The sequence below is a fragment of the Nyctereutes procyonoides genome, unplaced genomic scaffold (genome assembly GCF_905146905.1).
Source record: "Nyctereutes procyonoides isolate TBG_1078 unplaced genomic scaffold, NYPRO_anot_genome, whole genome shotgun sequence".
In the NCBI taxonomy this organism is placed as follows: domain Eukaryota; kingdom Metazoa; phylum Chordata; class Mammalia; order Carnivora; family Canidae; genus Nyctereutes; species Nyctereutes procyonoides.
The window spans coordinates 2,872,645-2,898,006 of NW_026575041.1; the positions used below are offsets into that span (position 1 = coordinate 2,872,645).

The 25,362-nt window shown below is 40.0% G+C and overlaps 1 protein-coding gene across 2 annotated transcripts in view; it reads left to right on the forward strand.

The window, feature by feature from the left end:
* PAAF1 (proteasomal ATPase associated factor 1) overlaps nucleotides 1-19,385 on the forward strand; it is a 35,507-nt gene extending 16,122 nt beyond the window's left edge. Inside the window, exons 7-12 of one of the 2 annotated variants that reach the window (XM_055320387.1) lie at nucleotides 5,616-5,810; nucleotides 11,398-11,510; nucleotides 13,313-13,428; nucleotides 15,174-15,256; nucleotides 18,030-18,112; nucleotides 18,958-19,385. In XM_055320387.1, coding sequence (XP_055176362.1) covers nucleotides 5,616-5,810; nucleotides 11,398-11,510; nucleotides 13,313-13,428; nucleotides 15,174-15,256; nucleotides 18,030-18,112; nucleotides 18,958-19,035 — 668 coding nt within the window. In that variant the 3' untranslated portion in view covers nucleotides 19,036-19,385. The remainder of the gene's footprint in view (nucleotides 1-5,615; nucleotides 5,811-11,397; nucleotides 11,511-13,312; nucleotides 13,429-15,173; nucleotides 15,257-18,029; nucleotides 18,113-18,957) is intronic. The other variant, XM_055320388.1, reaches the window with a different exon arrangement.
* The last annotated feature ends 5,977 nt before the right edge of the window (nucleotides 19,386-25,362 follow it).

Below are 25,362 nucleotides of genomic sequence, written 5' to 3' on the forward strand. Positions count from 1 at the left end.
TTACCTTGTTCCCTCCTTTGGAACCATAGTTCCAAATGTTATCTGTGCCACTCATTTGAGAATTAATTATATATTGCCCTATACTTAAATGGTATTTAAACTAGTCTTTTGCTTTGTGTACCTGACTATATTATAAATGACTCGTGTGGTTGAGTTTTAAATTTTAATATTTATTTATAATGATTTGTCAGGGGGCAGCCCCGGTAGCTCAGCGGTTTAGCGCCGCCTGCAGCCCAGGGTGTGATCCTGGAGACCCAGGATCGAGTCCCACGTCGGGCTCCCTGCATGGAGCCTGCTTCTCCCTCTGCCTGTGTCTCTGCCTCTCTCTCTGTCTCATGAATAAATAAATAAAATCTTTAAAAAAATAAAAATAAACTTTAAAAAATATATATATATAATGATTTGTCAGGTTACATACAGATCATCTAGCAAATACATGTTAACCTTAGCAAGGTTATTTCTGAGACTATTAGTACGTAGTTGTATTGAGAATGAATAGAAAAGATATTTGGAGCCTTCCTTGCATTCATCCTGAAAAACTGACTGGTCTACAGAGTCAAACTGGCCTGCATAAATGGGGAGTCCAGGAGACAAACAGGTCTAGAGGAACCCTGAGTTACTTCACATCTGGCTATCCTTCTGAATTTGTGAGGCACAGGGAAGTTTTACAAAGGAACAAGATGTAACTGTTCAAGAACGTAAAATGCGTATTCAGTGTCAGCGCACATTCAATTTAGGAATTCCTTTGGGCTACTGCAGTTGAGTATGCCTACCACATGAATCCTAAGTCATCCAGTGTTCTTCATTTCTTCCTAAGAATACATGTGCATCACTTAGCTTAGAGTGAATTACCTGATGTTTGTTAATCTGATTGAATCTATTCATTCTTTGGCCTTATGAGAAAGTCCCCAGGTGGGGTGGGAGCTTCTCTAGATATAACAACTCTGACTTTTTTTTTTCAGAGGAGGATTTTTATTAGGTTGAATAAAAGTGATAAACTGTAGGAGAAATGACATGAAGTCAAATCTAGGCTAATGTCTGTCAGGTGTTGAATGCTCCTTCCCAGGTAGTTCTGTAAAGTAGGGCCAGGTTTGGTGTTTCCTATTCTCCTACAACACAGAAAATTAAAATTAATCTCTGTTGTTTAGCAGCATATGGGTCACTGTCTCCAGCCAAATGAAAACCAAGTTGCATTGTATGGCTCCTTTGTAAATAATCTCTTTAGCTTAAAGATTTTGGAGCATGTTTATTAGCAAAGGCCATAAACCACATAAAAAACAGAATAAAGAATTATTACCTGCATTTGTGATCTTTAGTGGTTTCACAAGTGGTGAGTAAATAAGAAACAGAAGATAGTATTGAAAGTGAACATGGTCTTTTAGTGCCTAGGTTAAGTCTTGGCAAGTGAGACATAGAAGAAACCACCAGAAACACTGGACTGAACATAGCCTGATGCTTATTGCAAAGAACCATTAGGATGCTAACAAAAGGATAAACTTTTGTTGGTTTGATTAAGTCCCTGGCTTGCTTATTGCTTCTAGTATATGAAAATGTGGTAGTTAGTGAGACAGTATGTAGAGTGTTTAAGCATGTGATTTGGACACATAAAAATCTTGATTTTTTTTTTTAAAGATTTTATTTATTTATACATGAGAGACACACACAGAAAGAGAGAGAGAGGGAGGCAGAGACACAGGCAGAGGGAGAAGCAGGCTCCATGCAGGGAGCCCGATGTGGGACTCGATCCCGGGTCTCCAGGACCATGCCCTGGGCTGAAGGCAGGCGCTAAACCGCTAAGCCACCAAGGGTGCCCCAAATCTTGATTTAAATCTTAATTCTTCTACCTAGAATCTGTATGACCACAGATAATTGCTTAATTAAAAAAAAAAATTGCTTAACTATTCTGAGCCTTAGTTTCCTCATATAAAATGGGGATAAAAATAAATAAATAAATAAAAATAAAATGGGGATAGCAATATTAAATGAGATGGTGCATATCAAAGATATAGCATAATCCCTGGTATTATAATAAATACACAATAAATGTTATTGTTCATACAAAATACAAAACTAAACTTTAAATCCCTGGCAAAGAAGGTGAGATTTGTGATGTTTTAACATACTTGTCATATGTGAAAAGCAGAAATTGTTATTTCTAATAGATTAATTCTAATAGAATTTTTCCAGTAGAAACAGATATGATCCTAGTTAATATATAATTGGTTTTCCCTTGTACTTTTATTTTTTTCCCTTGTACTTTTAGATATATATTTTATATATAAATAAAGGATTAGTGTATTCTTTAATTAACAAGCAGAGATAAGATTTGTGTATGTTTTTAAATCTTTCCAGTGACAAGATAAACTAAAAGTAGTTTTGTCTTTGTAATATAGTAGTCTCCCTTAATCTATGGGGGATACATTCCTGGACCCCCAGTGGATTCCTAAAACTGCAGATAGTACTGAACTGTGTATATACTTTCTTTTCCTATATATACAAACCTATGATACGTGATGGGCAAGTGTGCACTGTGTGGATATGCTGGGTAAAGTGATGTGATTCATATCCAGGACATGATGTAGTGGGACAGTGCAAGATTTCATCTTGCTACTCAAAACAGCATGCAATTTAAAATGTATGAATTGGGCGGCCCCAGTGGTGCAGCAGCTTAGCGCTGCCTGCAGCCTGAGTTGTGATCCTGGAGACCTGGGATTGAGTCCCATGTTGAGCTCCCTGCATGGAGCCTGCTTCTCCCTCTGCCAGAACCCAGGAGTTCTGTATGTATAAATAAATAGATAGATAGATAGATAGATAGATAGATAGATAGATAGATAGATAGTATGAATTGGAGCCTGCTTCTCCCTCTGCCAGAACCCAGGAGTTATGTATGTATGTATGTATGTATGTATGTATGTATAAATAAATAAATAAATAGTATGAATTATTTATTTCTGGAATTTTCCACTTAATATTTTCAGACCGGGTTTAACCATGGGTAACTAAAACCACAGAATGACACTGTGGTTAAGGGGAGACTACTGTATATGAGTCTTTAAATAGCTCTAAGGTATTATTTTAGTTTGAAGTTTTTAAATTGCCCAGGTCATTTAATTGAGTTTGGTGAATTTGGAGATATGTACAATATAATCTTTTGAATAATAATAATTCTTTCTAATAAGTACCAGATCCATTCATAATCTATGAAAATGTTGAAGCCAAATGAAACACCATTTTAGTTGATTGGTTGAGTTTTTTGTTCACTATAACAGGAAAGCTGCTTACATTTGTGGAATAATTTTAGGAAATCAGGTTGCATTTTTAGCACTTCAGCTATTATTTTCAATCTCCTCTCTGTATTTTCTTTTAAATAAGATATGCTGCCTCCAAGTAATAGTAGGTGCTTTAGGGATCCCTGGGTGGCGCAGCGGTTTGGCGCCTGCCTTTGGCCCAGGGCGCGATCCTGGAGACCCGGGATCGAATCCCACGTCGGGCTCCCGGTGCATGGAGCCTGCTTCTCCCTCTGCCTATGTCTCTGCCTCTCTTTCTCTCTCTCTGTGACTATCATAAATAAATAAAAATTAAAAAAAAAATAGTAGGTGCTTTAAGGCTCAGTTATTTCTAAGATCTGAGTCGCAGCCATTAGTCTTGGCATGTGTACACATACACACACAAATGCGCATGCGGATGCACATGCACACCCACGTGCATGCATACCCCTTCTCTCATATGTGTATATTTTCTCCCTGGCAACATTAAGCCAATTAACATAATAGTAAAACTAGATAATTTTAATATAGTAAACTTTTTAAAAACTGCCAAATGTATGAATTTTGCTCTATTTCTTGCTAATACTTATTTTTGTCATAGTTTCATTTAACATTCTTAATTCCCAGACATTGGCTAGGATGTTTACATGTAATTCAGCTGAATCTTTTCTTGAGGGCAAATGCTTTTTCATCCTGTTTTATATGTTGAGGACTTACATCATTTTGGTTTAATATCTAAAGTCTTTATGGTTTTTGCTATGGCTGCCTCTCTTACAAGGGCATTCCTGCTACTTTTATAGCTTCTTTCTAGAGTAATTTGTCATAGGCTCCAGGTCCTGTAAGGTTCCTCTTTCTTTTTTTCTTGTCATCTAAGAGTGAAGAGACCCATACTAGATGCCACCATATTGTGAGAGGGTGGTTAGGGGGAAAGTGGAATGCTACTTCCCACTACTTTGTTTTTCCTCTTTCCACCTGTTGTTGTCAGGTCAGGGTAGAGTCTCAGCTCACCACTGGACCGTGCTGACAGTACTCTGCTGGGCCCGATTATTGTCAAGGGTCAAGGGAATTGGACTGCTCCCTCCTGCTTCACTGGGGATGGAATAAAAGATCACTCTCTGTTTAACCTCACTGACCTTGGGGAAGGGGAAGTAGCAGTTTTTCTCTTGCTATTTGAGTTAATTTGCAAAATTTTCTGTTAGGCCAGTACTTTCCCAGTCTTTTGCAACAGACATTTCTTGGAGTTGTTTTTTTGTTTTTTTGTTTTTTTTTTTTTAATTTAAAGATTTATTTATTCATGAGAGACACAGAGAGAGAGGCAGAGACGTAGGTAGAGGGAGAAGCAGGTTCCCCATCGGAAGCCTGATGCAGAACTTGATCCCAGGACCCCAAGATCACACCCTGACCCGAAGGCAGACACTCAACCACTGAGCCACCCACATGTCCCTGTTTTTTTTTTTTTAAATCAATTATTTGTTGCAGACTTTTGCAGTATCCTATCCAGAGTATATGGGAAGCAATAAGGAAATCCAGGGAATTCGTTACCCTGCTCTTCAAGTCCTAGATCCTTCGGTGGTTTGCCGCCTTTCCATCTTTCAGTCTTCTTATACTTTCTGTCTTATGTCCAGTTTTTGGTTTTTGGTGTTTTTTTTTGTTTTTTTTTTTTTTTTCAGTTATAAGAGAAAGGACCCTAGGAGAAATGGGGCTACTATATCTTGGCCAGACCAGAAATCACATCTTTTTTTAAGATGGGGAAGTTAATCCTTTCCATTAGTTCTCAATGGAAGCAATAAGACAGTGATTTTCAAACTGAACTAAGATGTCTTCTCAATTTCTCAATTTTTATTTAAAAAACATGTTTTAGGGATGCCTGGGTGGCTCAGCAGTTGAGCATCTGCCTTCTCTTCAGGCCATGATCTTGGAGTCCCAGGATTGAGTACCACATCGGGCTCCCTGCATGGAGCCTGCTTTTCCCTCTGCCTGTGTCTCTGCCTCTTTGTGTGTCTCTCATGAATGAATAAATAAAATATAAAAAAAGAAACACCAAAACAAAAAACAAAAAACAAAATTAAAAAAACCTTGAAAACCACTATTCTAGGACACGCCACTAAGAATTAAATCCAAACCTTTTTCCATATCTGTCTCTAAGGGCTAGTCTTTGAACCATTGGAGAGCAAAGACTCTCTTCTATTTCTGTTTTTCCAGCACTTGAACTTACCCAGCGTGTAGTACATATCCAACACATGTTTGTGAAGCAATGAAGTCATTTATGCAGATCCATCTTTTCTGCCCTTGTAGTTCCTTTATGACCCACTCCATCACAGCGTCTTTCCCCCCCTTCCCCCCCCTCAGGTATTCTGGATACAGCCATTGTTGATCGAGGGAGGAATGTGGTGTCTGGTTCTCGAGATGGGACAGCACGACTTTGGGATTGTGGACGCTCAGCCTGCCTGGGTGTCATTGCAGACTGTGGTTCTTCCATCAATGGAGTGGCTGTGGGTGCTGCTGACAACTCCATAAACCTTGGCTCCCCTGAGCAGACGCCTAGTAAGTTGATAATTATTATGTTGAATTTATTTTGTTTCCTTAGGCACCTTCAGTGTTTGTCTTAGCTTCTCCTTTTCTTCCTCATCTTTTCTTTGTCTTGGCTGGTATTTGTATTTTCACCATAAGTTTAATATTTATTGCATACCTACTATGTTTCTGTTGTTTTGGAATCTACAAAAGTGTATGTCATTGTTAACTATATTTGAGTAAGTACAATCTAGTTTAGCAGGTAAGACTGATGCCTATAAAACAACAAAAAAATTTTAGCTAAGAGAACTTAATGATTCTTTCTTTAACATAATTTTTTAAAAGATTATTTATTTATTTATTTGAGAGCGTGAGAAAGAGCACGAACAGGGGGCAGGAAGAGAGAAAAGCAAATTTCCCTGAGCATGACAGCAGACTCTCCAGGACCCCGGGATCATGACTGGAGCCAAAGGCAGATCTTAATTGACTGACCCACCCAGGTGCCCCAACAACTTAATGATTCTTTTTTTTTTTTTAATATTTTTTTTCTTTATTTATTTATGATAGTCACAGAGAGAGAGAGAGAGAGAGAGAGGCAGAGACACAGGCAGAGGGAGAAGCAGGCTCCATGCACCGGGAGCCTGACGTGGGATTCGATCCCGGGTCTCCAGGATCGCGCCCTGGGCCAAAGGCAGGCGCCAAACCACTGCGCCACCCAGGGATCCCCCTCTTTTTTTTTTTTTTTAAAGATCTTATTTATTCATGAGAGACACAGAAAGAGAGAGAGGCAGAGACATAGGTAGAGGGAGAAGCAGGCTCCATGCAGGGAACCCGATGTGGGACTCAATCCAGGCATTCCAGGATCACGCCCTGAGCCAAAGGCAGATGCTCAACTGATGAGCCACTCAGGCATCCCCAACTTAATGATTCTTAATGCAAATAAAATAGGTTTTTTTGGAAGAAAAGAGTATTTTATATTTTAGGTTAGTGTAGATGGGAAAGTTGTCACAAAGAAGTTGACTTAAACCTTAAAAGATGAATTTGAGTTGAACAGACAAGAATGGGAAGGATGGGAGAATAGGAGCTGGGAGTAGAGCTAGGGGCAGTTAACATTGAAATGGTGTGGAGGTGAAATTTACTAGAAAGAAAGGTATATTTGGCTGTGTAGGTTGGATTTAGAATAGTAATAGTGCAGGGCACTTGACTGCTCAGTTGGTAGAGCATGTGACTCTCCATCTCAGAGTTATAAGCTTGAGTCCTATGTTGGGTGTAGAGATTACTTAAAAAAATCTTTAGGGGCACCTGCCCAGGCAGTGGAATATGCAACTCTTGGTATTGGAGTTGTGGATTCAAGTGCCATCTTGAATGGGGTAGCGATTACTTAAAAATAAAATCTTTTTTAAAAATATTTATTTTTTTTTAAGATTTTATTTATTTATTCATGAGAGAATATAGACAGAATATAGACAGAACAGAGAGAAGATAGAGACATAGGTAGAGGGAGAAGCAGGCTCCTTGCAGGGAGCCCAATATGGGACTTGATCCCGGAACTCTGGGATCACGCCCTGAGCCAAAGGCAGACGCTCAACCGCTGAGCCACCCAGGAGTCCCTAAAAAAAAAATCTTTTAAAAAATATATTTCTTAAACCAAAAAAAAAGAGTAGTAGTAATGGGAAATAGGTGAGTAGAATGATAGCTTTGGGGAGTCAAAATGATAATGTCTTGATAAGGCAACTTGCATTCTTTTCTTCCTGTGATTGTAACTAATAGTTGCTTTTCTGTTTCTATAGGACTATTATTCTACCATTATATTTGCTTCTCACATTAAAAAAAAAACAAAACACAAAACTTTATTTTTTTAGAGCAGTTGCAGGTTCGCAGCAAAATTGAGCAGAAAATACAGTTTTTGAGGGGCATCTGGGTTAGTCCGGGCTCATTGGTTTAAGCATCTGCCTTCAACTCAGGTCATGATCTGGGGTCCTGGGATTCCCTGCTCAACAGGGAGTCTCTTCCCCCTCTCTCTGTACCCCTCCCCCTGCTCATGTTCTCTCTCACTGCACTCTCTCCCTCAAATAAAAAGAAATCTTTAAAAATAAATAAAATTGATAGGTTTTTTTTGTTTGTTTTTTTAAGTACAGTTTTCAGGGTGGCTCAGTCAGTTAAGTGTCCAACTCTTGGGTTTGGCTCAGGTCATGATCTCAGGATCATGAGATCCAGCCCTGTGTCGGGCTGTGTGCTCAGTGTAGAATCTGCTTAAGGGTTCTCTCTTTCCTCCCTCTGCCCTCCGCTTGCTCATGCTTGCACATGCTCACTCGCTCACTCTCTTTCAAATAAATAATCTAAAATTTTGAAAAAAGAGAAAGTACAGTTTTTGTATACCCTCTGCCCCAGACAGCCTCCTCAATTATCAGTTTATCAACATCCCTCACCAGAGTGGTATATTTGTTACAATTGATAAACCTTTGTTGACATATCATTATCACTCACATAGTTTACATCAGGGTTCATTCTTGGTGTTGTACATTCTATGGATTTGGGCAAATGTATAATGACATGAATCTATTATCGCATTACACAGAAGATTCCCTGCCTGAAAAATCCTTTGTGCTCCACCAATTCATCCTTTCCTTTCCTATAACCCTTTTCCTCTCCTTTTAACTTTTGGCAACCACTGATATTTTTACTGTGTCCATGATTTTGCCTTTTCCAGAATGTCACATTTGGAATCATAAACTATGTAGTCTTTTCAGGTTCGTTTCTTTCACTTAGTAATAAGCATTTAAGGTTCCTCCTTAATGCTTTTTGCACTGAATAGTATTCCATTGTCTGGATATAATCTCATTTTATTTATCTGTTCACCTATGGAAGGACATCTTAGTTGCTTCCAAGTTTTGGCGATTATGAATAAACAAAGCTGCTGTAAATATCTGTGTGTAGGCTTTTGTGTGGACATATGTTTTCAACTGATTTGGGTTAATTTTACCCTTCACTTTTGACAAAACTGTAGGTACTCTCCCCCTACCTTAAACTTCCCATGCAGATGCCTGTGATCCAAGAACTAAAACTATTACTGACCACCAGATGTTCCCTGAACATCTCTCTTTGGAATTAATAGGAAGAGTCATTTTCCCAAAATGTGATACATGTGCAATTAGTGATAAGATCATGTCAGGCAGTACACATTTTTAATAGGTATATATTTAATACATACACATTTTACTTCAAACATAAGATATCCCACAAATGTTACTTAAAACAAGGTCAAGTTTTTAAAAATTTGTTGATTTAAAGTAAGTTAAATGAAAATATTCTTGTTTGCTTTATTTCCTCATTTCCCACTTACTCTTCAATCCATTCTAGGGTAGTTGGAGCTCCTGTGGCTTAACTGCATTAGCTCTCGTCAAGGTCCCTTGTGACTCTGTGTTGCCTGATCTACTGTTACATCTCTGTGCTTATCTCTCTGAATTCCCAACAGAATTTAACATGGTAAACTCCTCTCCTTGGGACACTTTTCTTTCTAGGCTTCTTTCTTCCTATCTCACTGGCTGCTGCTGCTTGGTCTCCTTTTATAAATTTCCTTTATTCTTACTTTAATTATTGGAGGACACTCAGTTCTGGCTACAAGGTAATCTCATCAGTTCCATGACTTTAAATATTGTATTTAAACTGGTAATTTCAGTTAAAAATGTCTGTATTATAAGACCTCTCTCCTGAGTTTCAGACTCTTTAGGTGTCTGATAGACACTCAAACTAATCTTGTCTTGCATGGAGTGTTTGATTTCCGCCCCCCCCACCCCAAATCTGTTTGCCCCATCTCAGTAAATGGCACCACCATCTACCTATTTGCTCAAGCTCAAAGCCTGATCATACACCATCCACCCCACCTTTCCTCACATCCTCCATCAGCAAAATCTGTCATCTCTACCTTTATAGTGTTTCTGATTTCTCCACCTACCCTCTTCTTTCCTCCTGTCAGTATCCTGGTCTGGTCTGGCATCAGCTGTTGCCTGTACTAGTCTCTTATAATCCATTCTCAAAGCAACCATTGTGATCATTAAAAAAAAAAAAAAAATCAAATCATGTTGCTCTTCTTTGTCCCTACTGTCCTCCAGTGACCTTTTATACATATATTAAAATCCTGTCCCCTTCACTTGGCTTATCACAAACCCTTAACACTCTCTGTCCTCTCCAGTCTTTTCCAGCTTCATGTCATAGTGCCCATACTTCCCAAAGCTTTTTGTAAGACTGGTTTCTGGTTACCATTCAGGTCTCAGTTGAAAAGTGGCCTCCATGGAGTTTTTTAAAAGATTTACTTATTTATTTTAGAGAGACCAGGATGAGGAGTAGGGGGCAAAAGGAGAGTCTTAAGTGGACTCCTCACTGAGTGCAGAGCCCGACACAGGGCTCGATCTCATGACCCTGAGATCACGACCTGAGCTGAAAGCAAGAGTCAGATACTTAACTGACTACACATCCCAGGTTCCCCTCCATGGAGTTTTTTGATAGGTGAAGTTTGAATTTAAAATCACCAGGGTACCTGGATGGCTGAGTTGATTAAGCATCTGCCTTTGGTGCAGGTCATGATCCTGGGGTCCTGGGATTGAGCCCTCTGGTGGGGAGCCTCCTTTTCCTTCTCCCCGTCCATGCTTGGGCTCTCTCTTTCTCTTAAATAAATAAAAAAATATTAAATAAAAATAGAGAAATAACTTTAAAATTACCTTCCTTAGTGGAACTCATCACTGTCTGAAAATATCCTATTTGTTTATTTATCGATTCCACTATTAACTATTTCCACTAGAGTTCTTGAGAGTAAGGACTTTTTTGTATATTACTATTTCCTTAGCACCTAGAATAGTGTCCAATACATAGTAGACCTTCATTAAAGATTTCTTTAGTGAATGAATAAATTTCGTTTACTCCAGACCATAAGAGCCTTGAGGGCAGAGACTATTTTGTTCAGCATTGTACCCCTGCTCCTAACATGGTATCATGTCACATTGCAAAGGACTTAATATTTTTAAGTTGGGTTTATTGACATATACTTTATATGTAGTAAAAGTTTATTTTATTTTTTAAAAATTAGCTTTTTTGGGGTGTCTGGGTGGTCAGTTGGCTGACCATCTGACTCCTGGTTTTGGCTCAGCTCATGATCTTGTGGTTGTGGGATTGAGCCCCACGTTGAGCTCTGTGCTCAGTGTGGAGTCCACTTCAGATTCTTTCTCCCTCTCCCTCTGCCCCTTCCTGAGCATGCTCTCTTTCTCTCTCTAATAAATAAAATCTAAAAAAAAAAACTTTTAACTTATTTATTAAATAACCTCTTACCCCCAACATGGGGCTTAAACCTACAACCCTGAGAATAAGAGTTGCATGCACTACTGAGTGAACCAGCCAGGTGCCCCAAAAGTCACCTTTTTAAAATATCAGTTCTGTGAGTTTTGACAAATATGTACAGTTATATAAACAATACCAACAGTCAAGAAATAGAATATAGTAAATGCTTTTTTTAAGTTAGTAAGTTAATCACTAACAGTAATTCAATAAACTCATCAGTATCTGTGCTTTCTGGTACTGCCAGCTGATCAGCCTAGCCCACTGTTGACATGGCTTATCTATCATGCAGGTGAACGGGAGATTGGAACAGAGTCAAAAATGCTGCTGTTGGCACGGGAAGATAAGAAACTTCAGTGCTTGGGACTGCAGAGCAGGCAGCCGGCAAGTGGTTCCTCCAAGACTGTTGAGTTCTGGGGCATCCTGGATCACTCTAATTTTTGGAAAGCAGTTTTGGAAATGTTTCTACTTGCTCCCTGTGTTCACTTTCTGAGAAAGCTGCAGGAATAAGGGCCAGTAAAATGTAATGATTAAGAGCATGGGATTTGGAGTAAGGGCAACATTTATATTCTAGCTCTTCCATGATAGCTGTGACATTTAAGAGGTTACTTAACCATTCAGAGCCTCAGTTTCCTCATCACTAAACTGGGCATAGTAGTATTCACCTCGTAGGGTTTTGTGATGAGGATTAAATACTGCTTTGTGACCTTCGTTAAATCACTTTCTCTCTGGGCCTTAGTGTGCTATATAGAAAATGATGAGGTTATGTAGATTCCCTTCCATATTCAAGGTAATGTGAAGAAATTCTGAATAAAGGACTCATGAATTCAGGGGTCTTGATCAATTAATGACCAGATGTCTTTTATGGAAGAATTAGTTGAATTTTCTTCCTTCAGCCTCTGAAGTTTTGCTGGGCGGACTGTGCTCATCATTAAGTCCTGAGTTCCCTGGGATTTGAGTTTTAAAATTTCTTTTCACCTCCTATCAACCTCAGCAAGACAACTTTAATGGTTTGGTTTGAAAAAAAAAAGGGGGGGGGGGATCCCTGGGTGGCGCAGGGGTTTGGCGCCTGCCTTTGGCCCAGGGCGCGATCCTGGAGACCCGGGATCGAATCCCACATCGGGCTCCCGGTGCATGGAGCCTGCTTCTCCCTCTGCCTATGTCTCTGCCTCTCTCTCTTTCTCTCTCTGGGACTATCATAAATAAATAAAAATTTAAAAAAAATGGTTTGGTTTGGCCACAGGTTTTGTATTTTCATTTCTCCTAGTTACTTCATTGTTCTAGTGATGTTTCCATTTTCAGAAATGAGGTTCCAGGAACATCACTCTTTTTGATTCTATCATCTCTGTACTCTGCACTGCTTTACCTTCCAAAGGGAAATCACAGGTTTTGTTCATTTGGCCGAGTTTGGTTCTTTTCTTTCCTTTTTAGAACATTTGAGGGAGAAATGATCAGATTGAGCCAACAGTAGAGAACAAATAAAAATCTGATAACTCCTTTTTTTCAGGCACTTGGGGAGAATTGTAATTTTTTTTTTTTGTAATTCTTTAAATTGCCGCTTTAAGCTTGTTTCTTTTCCTACGTAGTATCTCCCTTCAAAAGGTTGTTAGAAGTGACATGAAGCAAAATTTCAATGTGTGAATCCCAAGTGTTTCTCAAATGGAGAGTTGTAATGAAAAGGGGGAGGAGAAAGATATTGTGGACTGAAAGTCCTATGAGTCGTTGTGTTGAGAGATTAATAGTCTGAAAACTGCTGCCTCCATGTATGGTAGTACTTACACTGCTGAAGTCCTGGGCAAGCCTTAGATTCCCTAAATCCTGGGAGGGGTTCCTCCTCAGTCATTGCTGAATATTTTGTTTAGATTCACGGTGCTTAAAGGGAGAAGAAATAAAATGTCTCTAAAAATGGGAAACTTTGGGGATCCCTGGGTGGCGCAGTGGTTTGGCGCCTGCCTTTGACCCAGGGCGCGATCCTGGAGACCCAGGATCGAATCCCACATCGGGCTCCCGGTGCATGGAGCCTGCTTCTCCCTCTGCCTGTGTCTCTGCCTCTCTCTCTCTCTCTCTCTGTGACTATCATAAATAAATAAAGAAAGAAAAAAAATATTAAAAAAAAATGGGAAACTTTTTTTTTTTTTTTGGTGCCTATTTATTCCTGAAAACAAATTAATCTTTAAGCAGCAGTTTTGGCTTCTGCTTGTTTTCAGGTGTTCCTCTTTGTTGGCTCAGATGCCTTCAACTGCTGCACTTTTCTCTCTGGCTTCTTGCTATTGGCTGGGACACAGGATGGAAACATTTATCAGCTGGATGTGAGGAGTCCAAGGTGAGTCACCATTCATTTGCATGATGCAGGTCTTCTGCAGAGTGGAAATTTTTATTAGCTTTAACAGATTTAAACAGATTTAGCATAGTGTAGCATTTAGGTGACTATTGAATCAAGGTATATTTTTCCATTCATAAAGGTTTTCCAGTGTGAGTTGTCTGATTGCTCTTATTATTCCTGGAATCATATTAAAAGGTAATTTGATTCATGCTGTCATGATTGTCCTATTATAGTTCTGACTTTGGAATCTACGCTTAAATAATGAACTAACATTTCACTTAAAATGGTTGTATAGAACTTTTAATTTTAAGGAGCTCAGTAATTTTCTCAGTGTTATTAAATCTGGGTTGGTCTAAGATTGATCATTTTTAGTTCAAGTAAGCCAGCTGTGTTTTTTGTTTGGCTTTGATCATAACCTACCTGAAACAGGCCTTATTCAGGTCTTAAAAGTACCCAGAGAGAATCACACAGCCTCTCCATCCCAGGATTTAACAGTTTCTCCATTTCTGTCCCTTCCTCCTTCCATTTCTGTCCTTTGTTCAGCTGACATTTATTGAATGGCCTTTGTGGTCACCAGACATTGTGCAGGGCACTGAAAAACAGAAATAAAAGATACAGACTCTGCCTTTGAGGCATTTGGAGTCTAACAGTAGAGACAGGCAAGTAAAAGACGTTTGTGATGCAGTGTGTGAGCAGTGGGCTCCACACAGGAATTGGAAAAAGCACTGAGAAAGAGAAAGAAGGTGGGACTGCTTCTCCAAGGAAAATGAAGCTTTAATTGGATCTTGTCCAGTAGGAAGTTACCAAGTAAAGAAGAGAGGGGTCTGACATAGGTAGAATAGCATACAGAGAGAGATACATGAAGACATTTGGAAGTATGACATTTTCAGGGATCCTTGAGTAGTTTAATATGTTTAATATGACAAATATATACCCTGCAGACAGGGTAGCAGTGAGAAGTGATGCCAGACAGGAAAGCAGGAGTTTGTTTGAAAGAACTTGTGTACCATCCGAAGGAATTTGGTCTTTATTCCAAGAGCAGTAAAGAAATTCCAATGAAAGGTGACTAGCTTATACCTTTTCTTCCATAATTTGAATTACTTTACTTCTCTACTTGTTTTTTTCTCTGTGAAGATAGGGAATCTCGGATCACTATTAGAAAATCAGCCTTACAGGGGTGCCTGGCTGGCTCAGTTGGTAGAGCATGAGACTCTTGATCTCAGGGTCATGAGTTCAAGCCCCACATTGGGTGTAGAGACTACTTAAGATTTAAAAGAAAAAAGAAAATCAGCTTTACATACATATTAAATTGATTCTCACCTTTCTCTTTTTATCTTAAAAAAAGTCCTGACACTTTTAATATCTCACAGCTGTCTCACAACTGTCTCACAACTGTCTTAATTCTGTCTATGAGCAAAACAACTAACATATTGTTAACATTGTTATCTTAAACTCTTGTCAGGCCTCTCCTAAAAACTGGAGTTATTGGTGGTGACTTAGTTCATTCAACTCAATGACCTGTTTAGTTAGAGACATGTTTAAATTCACTCCAAGGTGATTTTGAGTGGATCACCTTGATCTACTGTTTAAGGATCTTGCCAGGAAAGAAACTTTATGAATGTTTAATCTCTATCCACAGTTGTCCTGTTTGCTTTTGTATGGCTAGTACCATATATTGAATATAGTCTTAACATTTTGCTTTTGAAGTAAAAAAGGGAAATTTCCCCTTTTTCTTTGAATTCTAGGACTCCAGTACAAGTCATCCACAGATCAGGAGCACCAGTTCTGTCCCTGCTGAGTTTCAGAGATGGATTCGTTGCTAGCCAAGGTGGGCCCAGGGGCCACTTGAGAGAGATGGCTTCCTGTAGTTCATTTTTTTTTTAAGATTTTATTTATTTATTCATGAGAGACACAAAGGGAAAGAGGCAGAGACACAGGCAGAGGGAGAAGTAGGCTCCTTGCAGGAAGCCCGATGCAGAACTCGATCCGAGGTCTCCAGAGTCATGCCCTAGGCTGAAGGCGGCGCTAAACCGCTGAGCCACCCAGGCTACCCCTTGTAGTTCATTTAAACTTAGATTTAGGGGTGCCTGGGTGGCTTAGTCCATTAAGCATCTAACTCTTGATTTCCACTCAGGTTGTGATCTCAGTGTTGTGAGATTGAGCCCTGGATCAGGCTCCATGCTGTGTGGAGCCTGCTTAAGATTCTATCTCATGAGATGCCTGGGTGGCTCAGGTGGTTGAATGTCTGACTCTTGATTTTGGCTCAGGGTCACGATCTTGAAGTTACGAGAAGGAGCCTCATGTTGGATCCAAACTTGGAGCCTGCTTGGATTCTTTCTCCCCCTGTCTGCCCCTCCCTTAAAAAAAAATTAATGATTCTCTGTCCCTCTTCCTCTGTCCCCCTCTATCCTACCCCCACTTCCCCACTCATAACCCTCTCTATATATATAAAAAATAAGTAAACAGAGGTTTAAATACATGATCTATGATGGGGCTACAGGCATGGTCCTCCACAGTTCTTTGGCATATTGTATTTATCAGTAGTGTTTATCACCGGGGATCCCTGGGTGGCTCAGTGGTTTAGCGCCTGCCTTTGGCCCAGGGCGTGATCCTGGAGTCCCGGGATTGAGTCCCGCGTCAGGCTTCTTGCATGGAGCCTGCTTGTCCCTCTGCCTGTGTCTCTGCCTCTCTCTCTCTCTGGATCTCTCATTAATAAATAAAATCTTAAAAAAAAAAAAAAAGAGTGTTTATCACCTACACTGTGATTGTTTATGTCTCCCTCTAGTCCAGGATCCTTGAGAGTAGGGACTGTGCTTTATTTGTCGTAACTCTGTTTTCAGAGGACAAAACTAAGAGCAATAAAACAAAGTTAACCAGGAGCCATATTTCAGTTGAATATGAGGAAAATGTTCTGTTTTGTAAGAGAGAAGCTGACATTGTGAAGAGTACCACTACCTCTGGGGATGGACAAGCATTAGGCTGGTTGGCTACTCTCAAGGTGTTATGAAGGGAATTCCGTACTAGTTTAGAAGTTGAATATAGATCACCTTTGAGGTCCTTTGGAACTCTTTGATTGACTAGAGAGGAGATTGAAATTGCCAGATTAAACAATTTTGAAACTTTTTATTATGGAGATTGTCAAAGATTGATAAAAAGGTGGAGAGAATAACATAATGAACCTGATATACTTATTATCTAGCTTTAACTGTTACCAATTTGTGGCTAATACTGTTTCATTTTGTTTTACACATTCCCTTACAATCCCCACCATTGTAATATTTTGAAACATATCACAGACATTGTATTATTTTACCTGTCAATATTTATATAAATATCTCTAAAAAGTAATAATTCTTTAATGAAAAGATGATTTTTGGGGTGCATAGCTGGCTCTGTTGGTAGAGTGTGCAACTCTTGATCTTGGGCTGTGAGTTTGACCCCCATGTTGGGTGTAGAGATTCCTTAATAAAATAACGTTTTAATTTTAAATAAAGGGACGCCTGGGTGCCTCAGCGGTTGGGCACCTGCCTTCGACTCAGGTCTTCTCCCTCTGTCTGTGTCTCTGCCTCTCTCTCTCTCTCTCTCTCTCTCTCTCTCTCTGTGTGTCTCATGAATAAATTAATAAATCTGGGGCACCTGGGTGGTTCAGCGGTTGAGCATCTATCTGCCTTTGGCTCAGGGTGTGATCCTGGAGTCCTGGGATCGAGTCCTGCATTGGGCTCCCTGTGAGGAGCCTGCTTCTCCCTCTGCCTATGTCTCTGCCTCTCTCCCTGTGTCTCTCATGAATAAATAAATAAAATCTTAAAAATAAATAAATAAGTCTTTTTAAAAGGCCAAAATTTAAATAATAATAAATAATAATTTATAAAATATTATTTTTAGTAATAATACAAGAAAGGATAGGGTCTTCTTGTATGCTGCTAGTTGGAGTATATAGATTAACAGATAAAATATAAAATTGACAGTTGTTTTGGGGGATCCCTGGATGGCTCAGCAGTTTAGTCCCTGCCTTCAGCCCAGGGCATGGTCCTAGAGTCCCAGGATCGAGTTCCACATCAGGCTCCCTGCAAGGAGCCTGCTTCTCCCTCTGTCTGTGTCTCTGCCTCTCTCTCTCTCTCTCTCTCTCTCTCTGTATGTCTCTCATGAATAAATAAATAAAATCTTAAAAAAAAACAGTTGTTTTGTTTCTCTCTCTCTCTCTGAGTAAATAAATCTTTTTAAAAAATAAAATAAAATAAAGATTTTACTTATTTATTCATGAGACAGAGAGAAAAGCAGAGACATAGAAAGAGGGAGGAAGCAGGCTTCATTCAGGGATCCCAATATGGGACTCGATCTCTGGGTCCGGGATCATGCCCTGAGCCAAAGGCAGACGCTCAGGTGCTGAGCTACCCAGGCATCCCCTAGCCCAGCATTCTAGGCAGGCAGTGTAAGTCCTCATATTTGACCCACATAATGAGACTTGTTTGCCATTCTGGGTCTTGGGATGATCTTCTTTAGGCTAGTGATGTACAGAAATAAACTAAAATATTGATTTTTTAAAAACTCCTTTACATCCAGCTTTCTCTTCAGTTATCTAAATTTTACTTTTTGCCTTTTAGGTGATGGAAGCTGCTTCATTGTCCAGCAAGACCTAGACTATCTCATTGAGCTCACTGGGGCTGACTCTGATCCTGTGTACAAGGTACAGGCCTGTGAGGAGCCTGGGTGATTCTCACCTGGGATCAAGGGCTTTTGAGAGGACTGAATCCAGCTACTTTGCGGGCATTCAGGATGATAAAATATTTATGGATGAGATAAAAGGAAGTGAGAATTTTGAGTCAGAAGTGATTTCACCACTTCTTAGCTCTAGAAACTTGAAAAATCAGTTCATCTCCCTGGTCATAGTCACCATAAATGATGAAGACATGGGCTCTCACATAGCCTAAATGCCAGAATGCCTCCCGACCCCAAAGATGAGGTTGAGAAACTCCAGAAGTCTTGGAGGAGGTGATGCTGCATTGGCCTATGTCCATGGTGCTGGCAGCCTACTGGCACCATGCACTCACCAAGAAAGGTGGCAGTGGCAGTGGAGCCTCCCCACTGGGAGCTGCATAGCGTGAGTGACACTTACCTCAGCCCCTGGTGCCATTGCATAGCTCCAGCAAGTGCCTTGCTCCTCCACACAGCAGCTGCTGAAATCCTCCTCAGACAAGCACATATTGAGAACTTCTTTGAATATAATTATACAAGATTCAGGAATATCCTGGCCCGTCTATAGGTTATCTCCTTTCCCAGGTACAGACCCTCTGCTCTCAACTATGCACCACACTAATGAGTTTGCTCTCTGCTTGGCTAATTATCTGTTCTGTAGTCCCAGATCCTAGCCACCTATTTTTTAAAATACTATCATGGATATGATTCTTCTCTTGTCTTTGGAGTCAGTAGAGCTTCTTAGACTCACTTGTACTAATGGGAATAAATAACACACCTCTTTTTGAAATGGAAGACTCTCAGGCTTCCTTTGAGCTGTGAACTTTTGTGTTCCAGGTAGCCACATGGGAGAAGCAGATCTACACATGCTGTCGGGATGGTCTCGTGCGACGCTATCAGCTCTCTGACCTCTGACCCCTTGGGAAAGGATTCATAGTTAACGAAAAAGATTGACCCTAATCAACAAAAAGCAAAATAGTCATCAGTCCTTCTCAAGGATCATGGCCCTTTATTGTTTTGGGCACCCCTTGGAAGTCACAGAAAAGCAGCTGCATTGGCCCATGCTGAAGTATCATTCCATGACAAGACCTACTGTGAACTGAGTAAGAAGCTAACGTGTTCCCTGTATAAACTTACCCCAAGAACACAGGGCAAGGATATGGATCCTTACAGTTTGATCTCATACCATTATGTTAAATGTTTACAAGGACTAGAGGACTAAAGCTTGTTCTCTGATGGAAATAAAGAGAATGTATTGTAAGGAGTCTGAATTTGAAAAACTTTGTTAAATATTCTTACTCCAGCAAAGTCATTCAAGATGATGGAACTCCTTTCTCAGGTACTTCCTGTTGGCCTGGCCATGGAGAAACACTACTTATTAGCACCAAATACCCCTTCAGCAGGAACCTGGGAAAGATTCTTATACAGGTAGGAAAACCAAGGACTGAGGGGTTTTCTGCTACATGGGACTTTTAGTCCTAGGCAAACTGATATGATTCATCAGTCCTTGTACAGGTGATAACGTTGAATCCTAGCTTCGTAAAGGCAGTGGCTGAGTGTGGTCCCTGGAACAGCCATATCAGTATCACCTGAGAACTTGTTAGAAATAGAAATTCCTAGGCCCCACCTCAGCCCTAAATCAGAAATTCTGTGGGCAGAGCCAACCAGGTGATCCTGGATCCTGATGCCTGCTAAAGTTTGAGACCTAGAGGAAGAGATAGTAAAGGGCACTTTAAGGGGATCCCTGGGTGGCACAGCGGTTTGGCGCCTGCCTTTGGCCCAGGGCGTGATCCTGGAGACCCGGGATCAAATCCCACGTCGGGCTCCCGGTGCATGGAGCCTGCTTCTCCCTCTGCCTGTGTCTCTGCCTCTCTCTCTCTCTCTGTGACTATCATAAATAAATAAAAATTTAAAAAATAAAATAAAGGGCATTTTAATCATAGCTGGAACACAGCATTCATAGGATAGTGAGGCTAGTCTATAGACAATGAGCCTGGAGAGGCTGGCCAAATAGTGAAGGGGCTTGAGTGCCCGGTAAGGAGCTTGAGTTGCATTTGGTTGGCAAGAAACCTACTACAGAAGAGTTTTAAACAAGGGTTTATAACATGGTCACCTCTTTTTTCCCCCTAAATATAAAAATGGAGTCATAATGTATGTATTTTGTGTTTTATTTTCACTTAGAATCTTGGAGTTCTTTCTTAGTACATTTAGACCTTCATCATTCTTTGTAAGACTTCCCAGAGTTTTACATTTTAGAGATTACTAGAGAAAAGGTTTCTTGGAGGATATAACACTTGAGCTGAGCAATGTAGGCTAATGTCTGGGTTTATTTAAGGGAAGAAGCCAGTTTCTGACTGGGAGAACAGTATGGTTCTGAGCGTTTGTAGGTATGTTCTCAGGTAATGTTTATAACTTCACTATGACAAGCAGGTAGTGAGACTCAAATAAATTGCTTTGCTAAGGGTCATAGGGAGCAAGAACTTGAATATAGTTTATCTTAACTTTAAATCCATTTTTTTCTACCTGTTGTATATGCCTAAATTGTGAAAATAAAGTATTCATTGACTATTACTGGGTATCTACGCTATTTTAGGGACTATATTTATATATTTAATCCAAACACTCTTAAAAAGGAAATGGCATTATTTTGTTTTATAGATAAGGAAACTGAGGCTTGAGAAATTAAGTACCAGACCTTTGTTTTGGACCTTGCTTAGTCTGTCTCCAAGACTGTGCTCCTTCCACTACCCCACATGGTCACGAGACCTCTGGGACTAGAACAGTTCCGTTTTAGGAGTGATTTGTGATAAGGTCAGGTAAACCCAAAGGGACATATTCCAGAGCTCAGAAATATTGGATCCGAGGAGGTCTGGGGGGGACCTCTAAGAAGTCAGATGAAGAAGACAGGATGAAGGAGGATATGGCTGAGTTCACACAGCAGGTATGTCTGTGAGTTCCGATTCCAGGACTCATTCTTCTCCACTGCCATCACATCCATAAGCCCTTTTTCATAAGGTCTCCAGAGCTGATATCCTGATTGTAATGGATGCATAGACTCCTGATAGCTACCTTGAAATCCAGATCCACATGGAAGGACAGAGGTAGCTCTCAGGTGCCGCAAAGCCTTGTCTACTGTGAACAGACTATCCCTAGTGTTAGCAGACAAAGTGTTTTTTTCCTTTTGGGTTGAGGAGTGCATTCTGGATAAGGAATGGCGGACAACCTATATCTGCTACTGTAAAGGCCCAGGCAAGCTAGACTTTGTTTCTTGGCTTTCAGATGCCCCCTTGTGACTTCTTGTGAGAAGTGCCTCTATTTCTCAGATCTGGAAAGCTGGTGGTGGCATCTGCTAGTGAGCATACACTGGGTGCCAGGCACAGTCCTCACAATAGCCTTGCAGAGTAAAGGTTGAACGCATCTCTTTGTGGATATATTTTATATTTTTGTTCCTAATTTGTTTCTCACTTTGAAATAATTTCACACTTGAGAAAAGTTGCAAGGATATGATAACTATATTTAACATTTAGAGACTGTCCGGTTTTCCAAGTGGCTACACCATTTTATGTTCTCAGCAGCAGTGTTCTGATTTCTCCATGTCCTTGCCAACCCTTGGTTTCTCCGTCTTCTTTATTATAATCAGGTGATGTTAATTAAATGGTGTCCACCAGGTTTCTCCATGGCAAAGTATTTTGTTGAGAGCTACTTTGAGACTATATAAATATCCTGTTCCTCATTAAACTTGCATCATGTAGTGTCAGCATTTGTTGATAATTTCTATCTGAGTCAGTTATTACTACTCTGTCAAATGGTGATTTTATAATTCCATCATTCTTTTTATATTTATAATTGGCTTTCTACTCTAAGGTAGAACTTTCCCTTCTCTCCCACTTATTTAATTATTAACTCACTCATTTATCATGGATATATTATTAGTATAGACTACACATCGATTCATATTTTATTCTATGGATTATAATCCATTATTGCTATTATTTATTTTAGTGTTTAATTTGTCCCAGTTGGACGAGTGGCAGCTCCTTCAAGCTGGATCCTATGTCCTTTTGACATGTTAGTATCATTCTTCTAGTGCTTCTATATTTTCTGATACAAGGTATTCAAGCTTCATCTTATACTTTCCACTCCAGTCTTGGAATCAGTCATTTGTCTAGATAGCTCTGGTTCCTTTTCATGGAACATAATGGCATTTGGAAATTAAGATCTGGGCATCATATTTATATTCTTGCCTACTAGGGTATTATTACTTCTAGGCCCTATCAGTGGACATCTCTGTCTCTACATCTCTCATTCTGTATGTACATTAAAGATCATGAGTTCATACTGATGTCACCTAATTCCAATCCAACTCCACTGGGATTATTCTAGACCTCTGCGTATAAACCTTCTTCCAATAGTGAGAAACTTGGCCATCATAATTCTCAATATTTCACTTGCTCAATACCTCTGTGAATAAACAGTCTGGCAACTGCACGGCCCATCTCCCCTTTCACCCCAGCCCCAGCACATGTGGTGTCCCTCAGATAGAGTCTCCTTGTTCCCATGTTTACCTCAGTCAGTCCCAGGCTGAATAAGGCCTTCCCCCAACCCTCTGGGTTTAATTTAACATCTTTTCTCTGGTAATAGGAGTAAAAAGGCCAATATACACATGAAAAGATATGCAATTCTATAGTTAAATGCAAATTAAAATCCACAAAAAAGCTCAGAAATGCAAAAAATAAAAAATAATACCGTATTTTCACTTTACAAATAGGAAACTGTGGCTAAGAAATCATTGTTTAAGGTCATAAAACTAGTAGCTAATGGATAGGATTTGGAACTTGGTCTCTGACTCTACTGCCTCAATGCTAAGGAAGCATTTCTTTGTGACATATGCTTTTGTATAATTGTATTTAGTATTTTTAAACCTACCTTGTGGTGGAGTTTATGTTAACAATCTCATTTATTCAAGGAAACAGACTTGGAGCCATTAAGTAAACTTGCTTCAGGTCACACAAATGGGAAGTGAGCACAGCACCATCAATATAGTTGCTTTCTGACCACTCAACTTTAAAAAATAATAAAATGTAGCACTCTTTGGGGCACCTGGATGCCTCAGTCAGTTAAGCTTCTGTCTTTAGCTCAGGTCATGATCCCAGGGTTCTGGGATCAAGTCCCACATCAGGCTCCCTGCTATTCCCCTGGCTTGTGTGCTCTCTCTCTCTCTCTCTCTCTCTCTCTCAAATAAACAAAAAAAATTTTTTAATTAAATTTTTTAAAACCACACTTACATTTGAGAGTAAAGGAGTAGTACTTAAAAAAGATACTCCTGAAGGAGGAGGAGGAGGAGAAAAAGAAAGATTATAGTGTGGCACTGGCCCAGGGAAACACAAGTGGAACAATAGTCCAGATATAAATCCATATATATTTGGAAACTTTATATGAAACACAGTAATCAATACAGATTGGTGGTGAAACAAAGGACTATTAAATTGGTTCTGGGATTCCTAAAGGGGAAAGGTCCTCCAGGACAAGGAATTAGGGGGTGGTCCTGCACTCCAAGAGAAGACCCAGGCCCAGGCTGAGAGAGTACTTGGCGCCGACACCTCGGGCACTGGACTCCCCTTCCAGCTCTGAAAGAAGGGTTCAGGGAAAAGGAGATAAAACAGAAGAGGTTGTGATTTGGTTGAAGGTGCCTGGTTTAGTGCTGTAATTGGCTCATTTTATATATATATTTATATTTCTTGGAGTAAACATTTTTTTTAATTTTTATTTTATTTATTTATGATAGTCACACACACAGAGAGAGAGAGAGGCAGAGACACAGGCAGAGGGAGAAGCAGGCTCCATGCACCGGGAGCCCGATGTGGGATTCGATCCCGGGTCTCCAGGATCGCGCCCTGGGCCAAAGGCAGGCGCCAAACCGCTGCGCCACCCAGGGATCCCTGGAGTAAACATTTTAAATAAAACGACATCATTTTTTACTCTGAAAAAAATATTGGTTCTGGAAAAAAAATATTGGTTCTGGGACAATAGGATATCAAAAAGAAGAAAATGGGCCTTGTACCATATACAAAAAAAATTCTAGGTGGATTAAAGGTTTAAGAGTGAAATGGACTTAGAAGAAAATATAGGTGAAAATCTTCATTACCCTCCACAGAGAGTATTTCTTAAACTAGACGCAAAAAGTATAACCAAAAAGAAAAAGATTGTTAAGTTCTACCCCATTAAAAAAAATGGTTAAAACACAAGCTCTGAAGTGAAAGGGTTTGTATTTTATATATTTTCAACAAAGAAACATAAACCATGAAGAGTCAACAACAACAAAAAGAGCCCAATAGGGACATCCACGTGCAGAAGAATGTAACTAGGCCACTCTCTTGCACCATACACAAAGATAAACTCAAAATGGATGAAAGATCTAAATGTGAGACAAGATTCCATCAAAATCCTAAGAGAACACAGGCAACACCCTTTTTGAACTCGGCTACAGTAACTTCTTGCAAGATACATCCACGAAGGCAAAAGAAAAAAAGCAAAAATGAACTATTGGGACTTCATCAAGATAAGAAGCTTTTGCACAGCAAAGGATACAGTCAACAAAACTAAAAGACAACCTACAGAATGGGAGAAGATATTTGCAAATGACGTATCAGATAAAGGGCTAGTTTCCAAGATCTATAAAGAACTTCTTAAACTCAACAGCAAAGAAACAAACAATCCAATCATGAAATGGGCAAAAGACATGAACAGAAATCTCACAGAGGAAGACATAGACATGGCCAACACGCACATGAGAAAATGCTCCGCATCACTTGCCATCAGAGAAATACAAATCAAAACCACGATGAGATACCACCTCACACCAGTGAGAATGGGGAAAATTAACAAGGCAGGAAACCAAAAATGTTGGAGAGGATGCAGAGAAAAGGGAACCCTCCTACACTGTTGGTGGGAATGTGAACTGGTGCAGCTACTCTGGAAAACTGTGTGGAGGTTCCTCAAAGAGTTAAAAATAGATCTGCCCTATGACCCAGCAATTGCACTGTTGGGGATTTACCCCAAAGATACAGATGCAGTGAAACGCCGGGACACCTGCACCCCGATGTTTCTAGCAGCAATGTCCACAATAGCCAAACTGTGGAAGGAGCCTCAGTGTCCATCGAAAGATGAATGGAGGGATCCCTGGGTGGCGCAGCGGTTTGGCGCCTGCCTTTGGCCCAGGGCGCGATCCTGGAGACCCGGGAT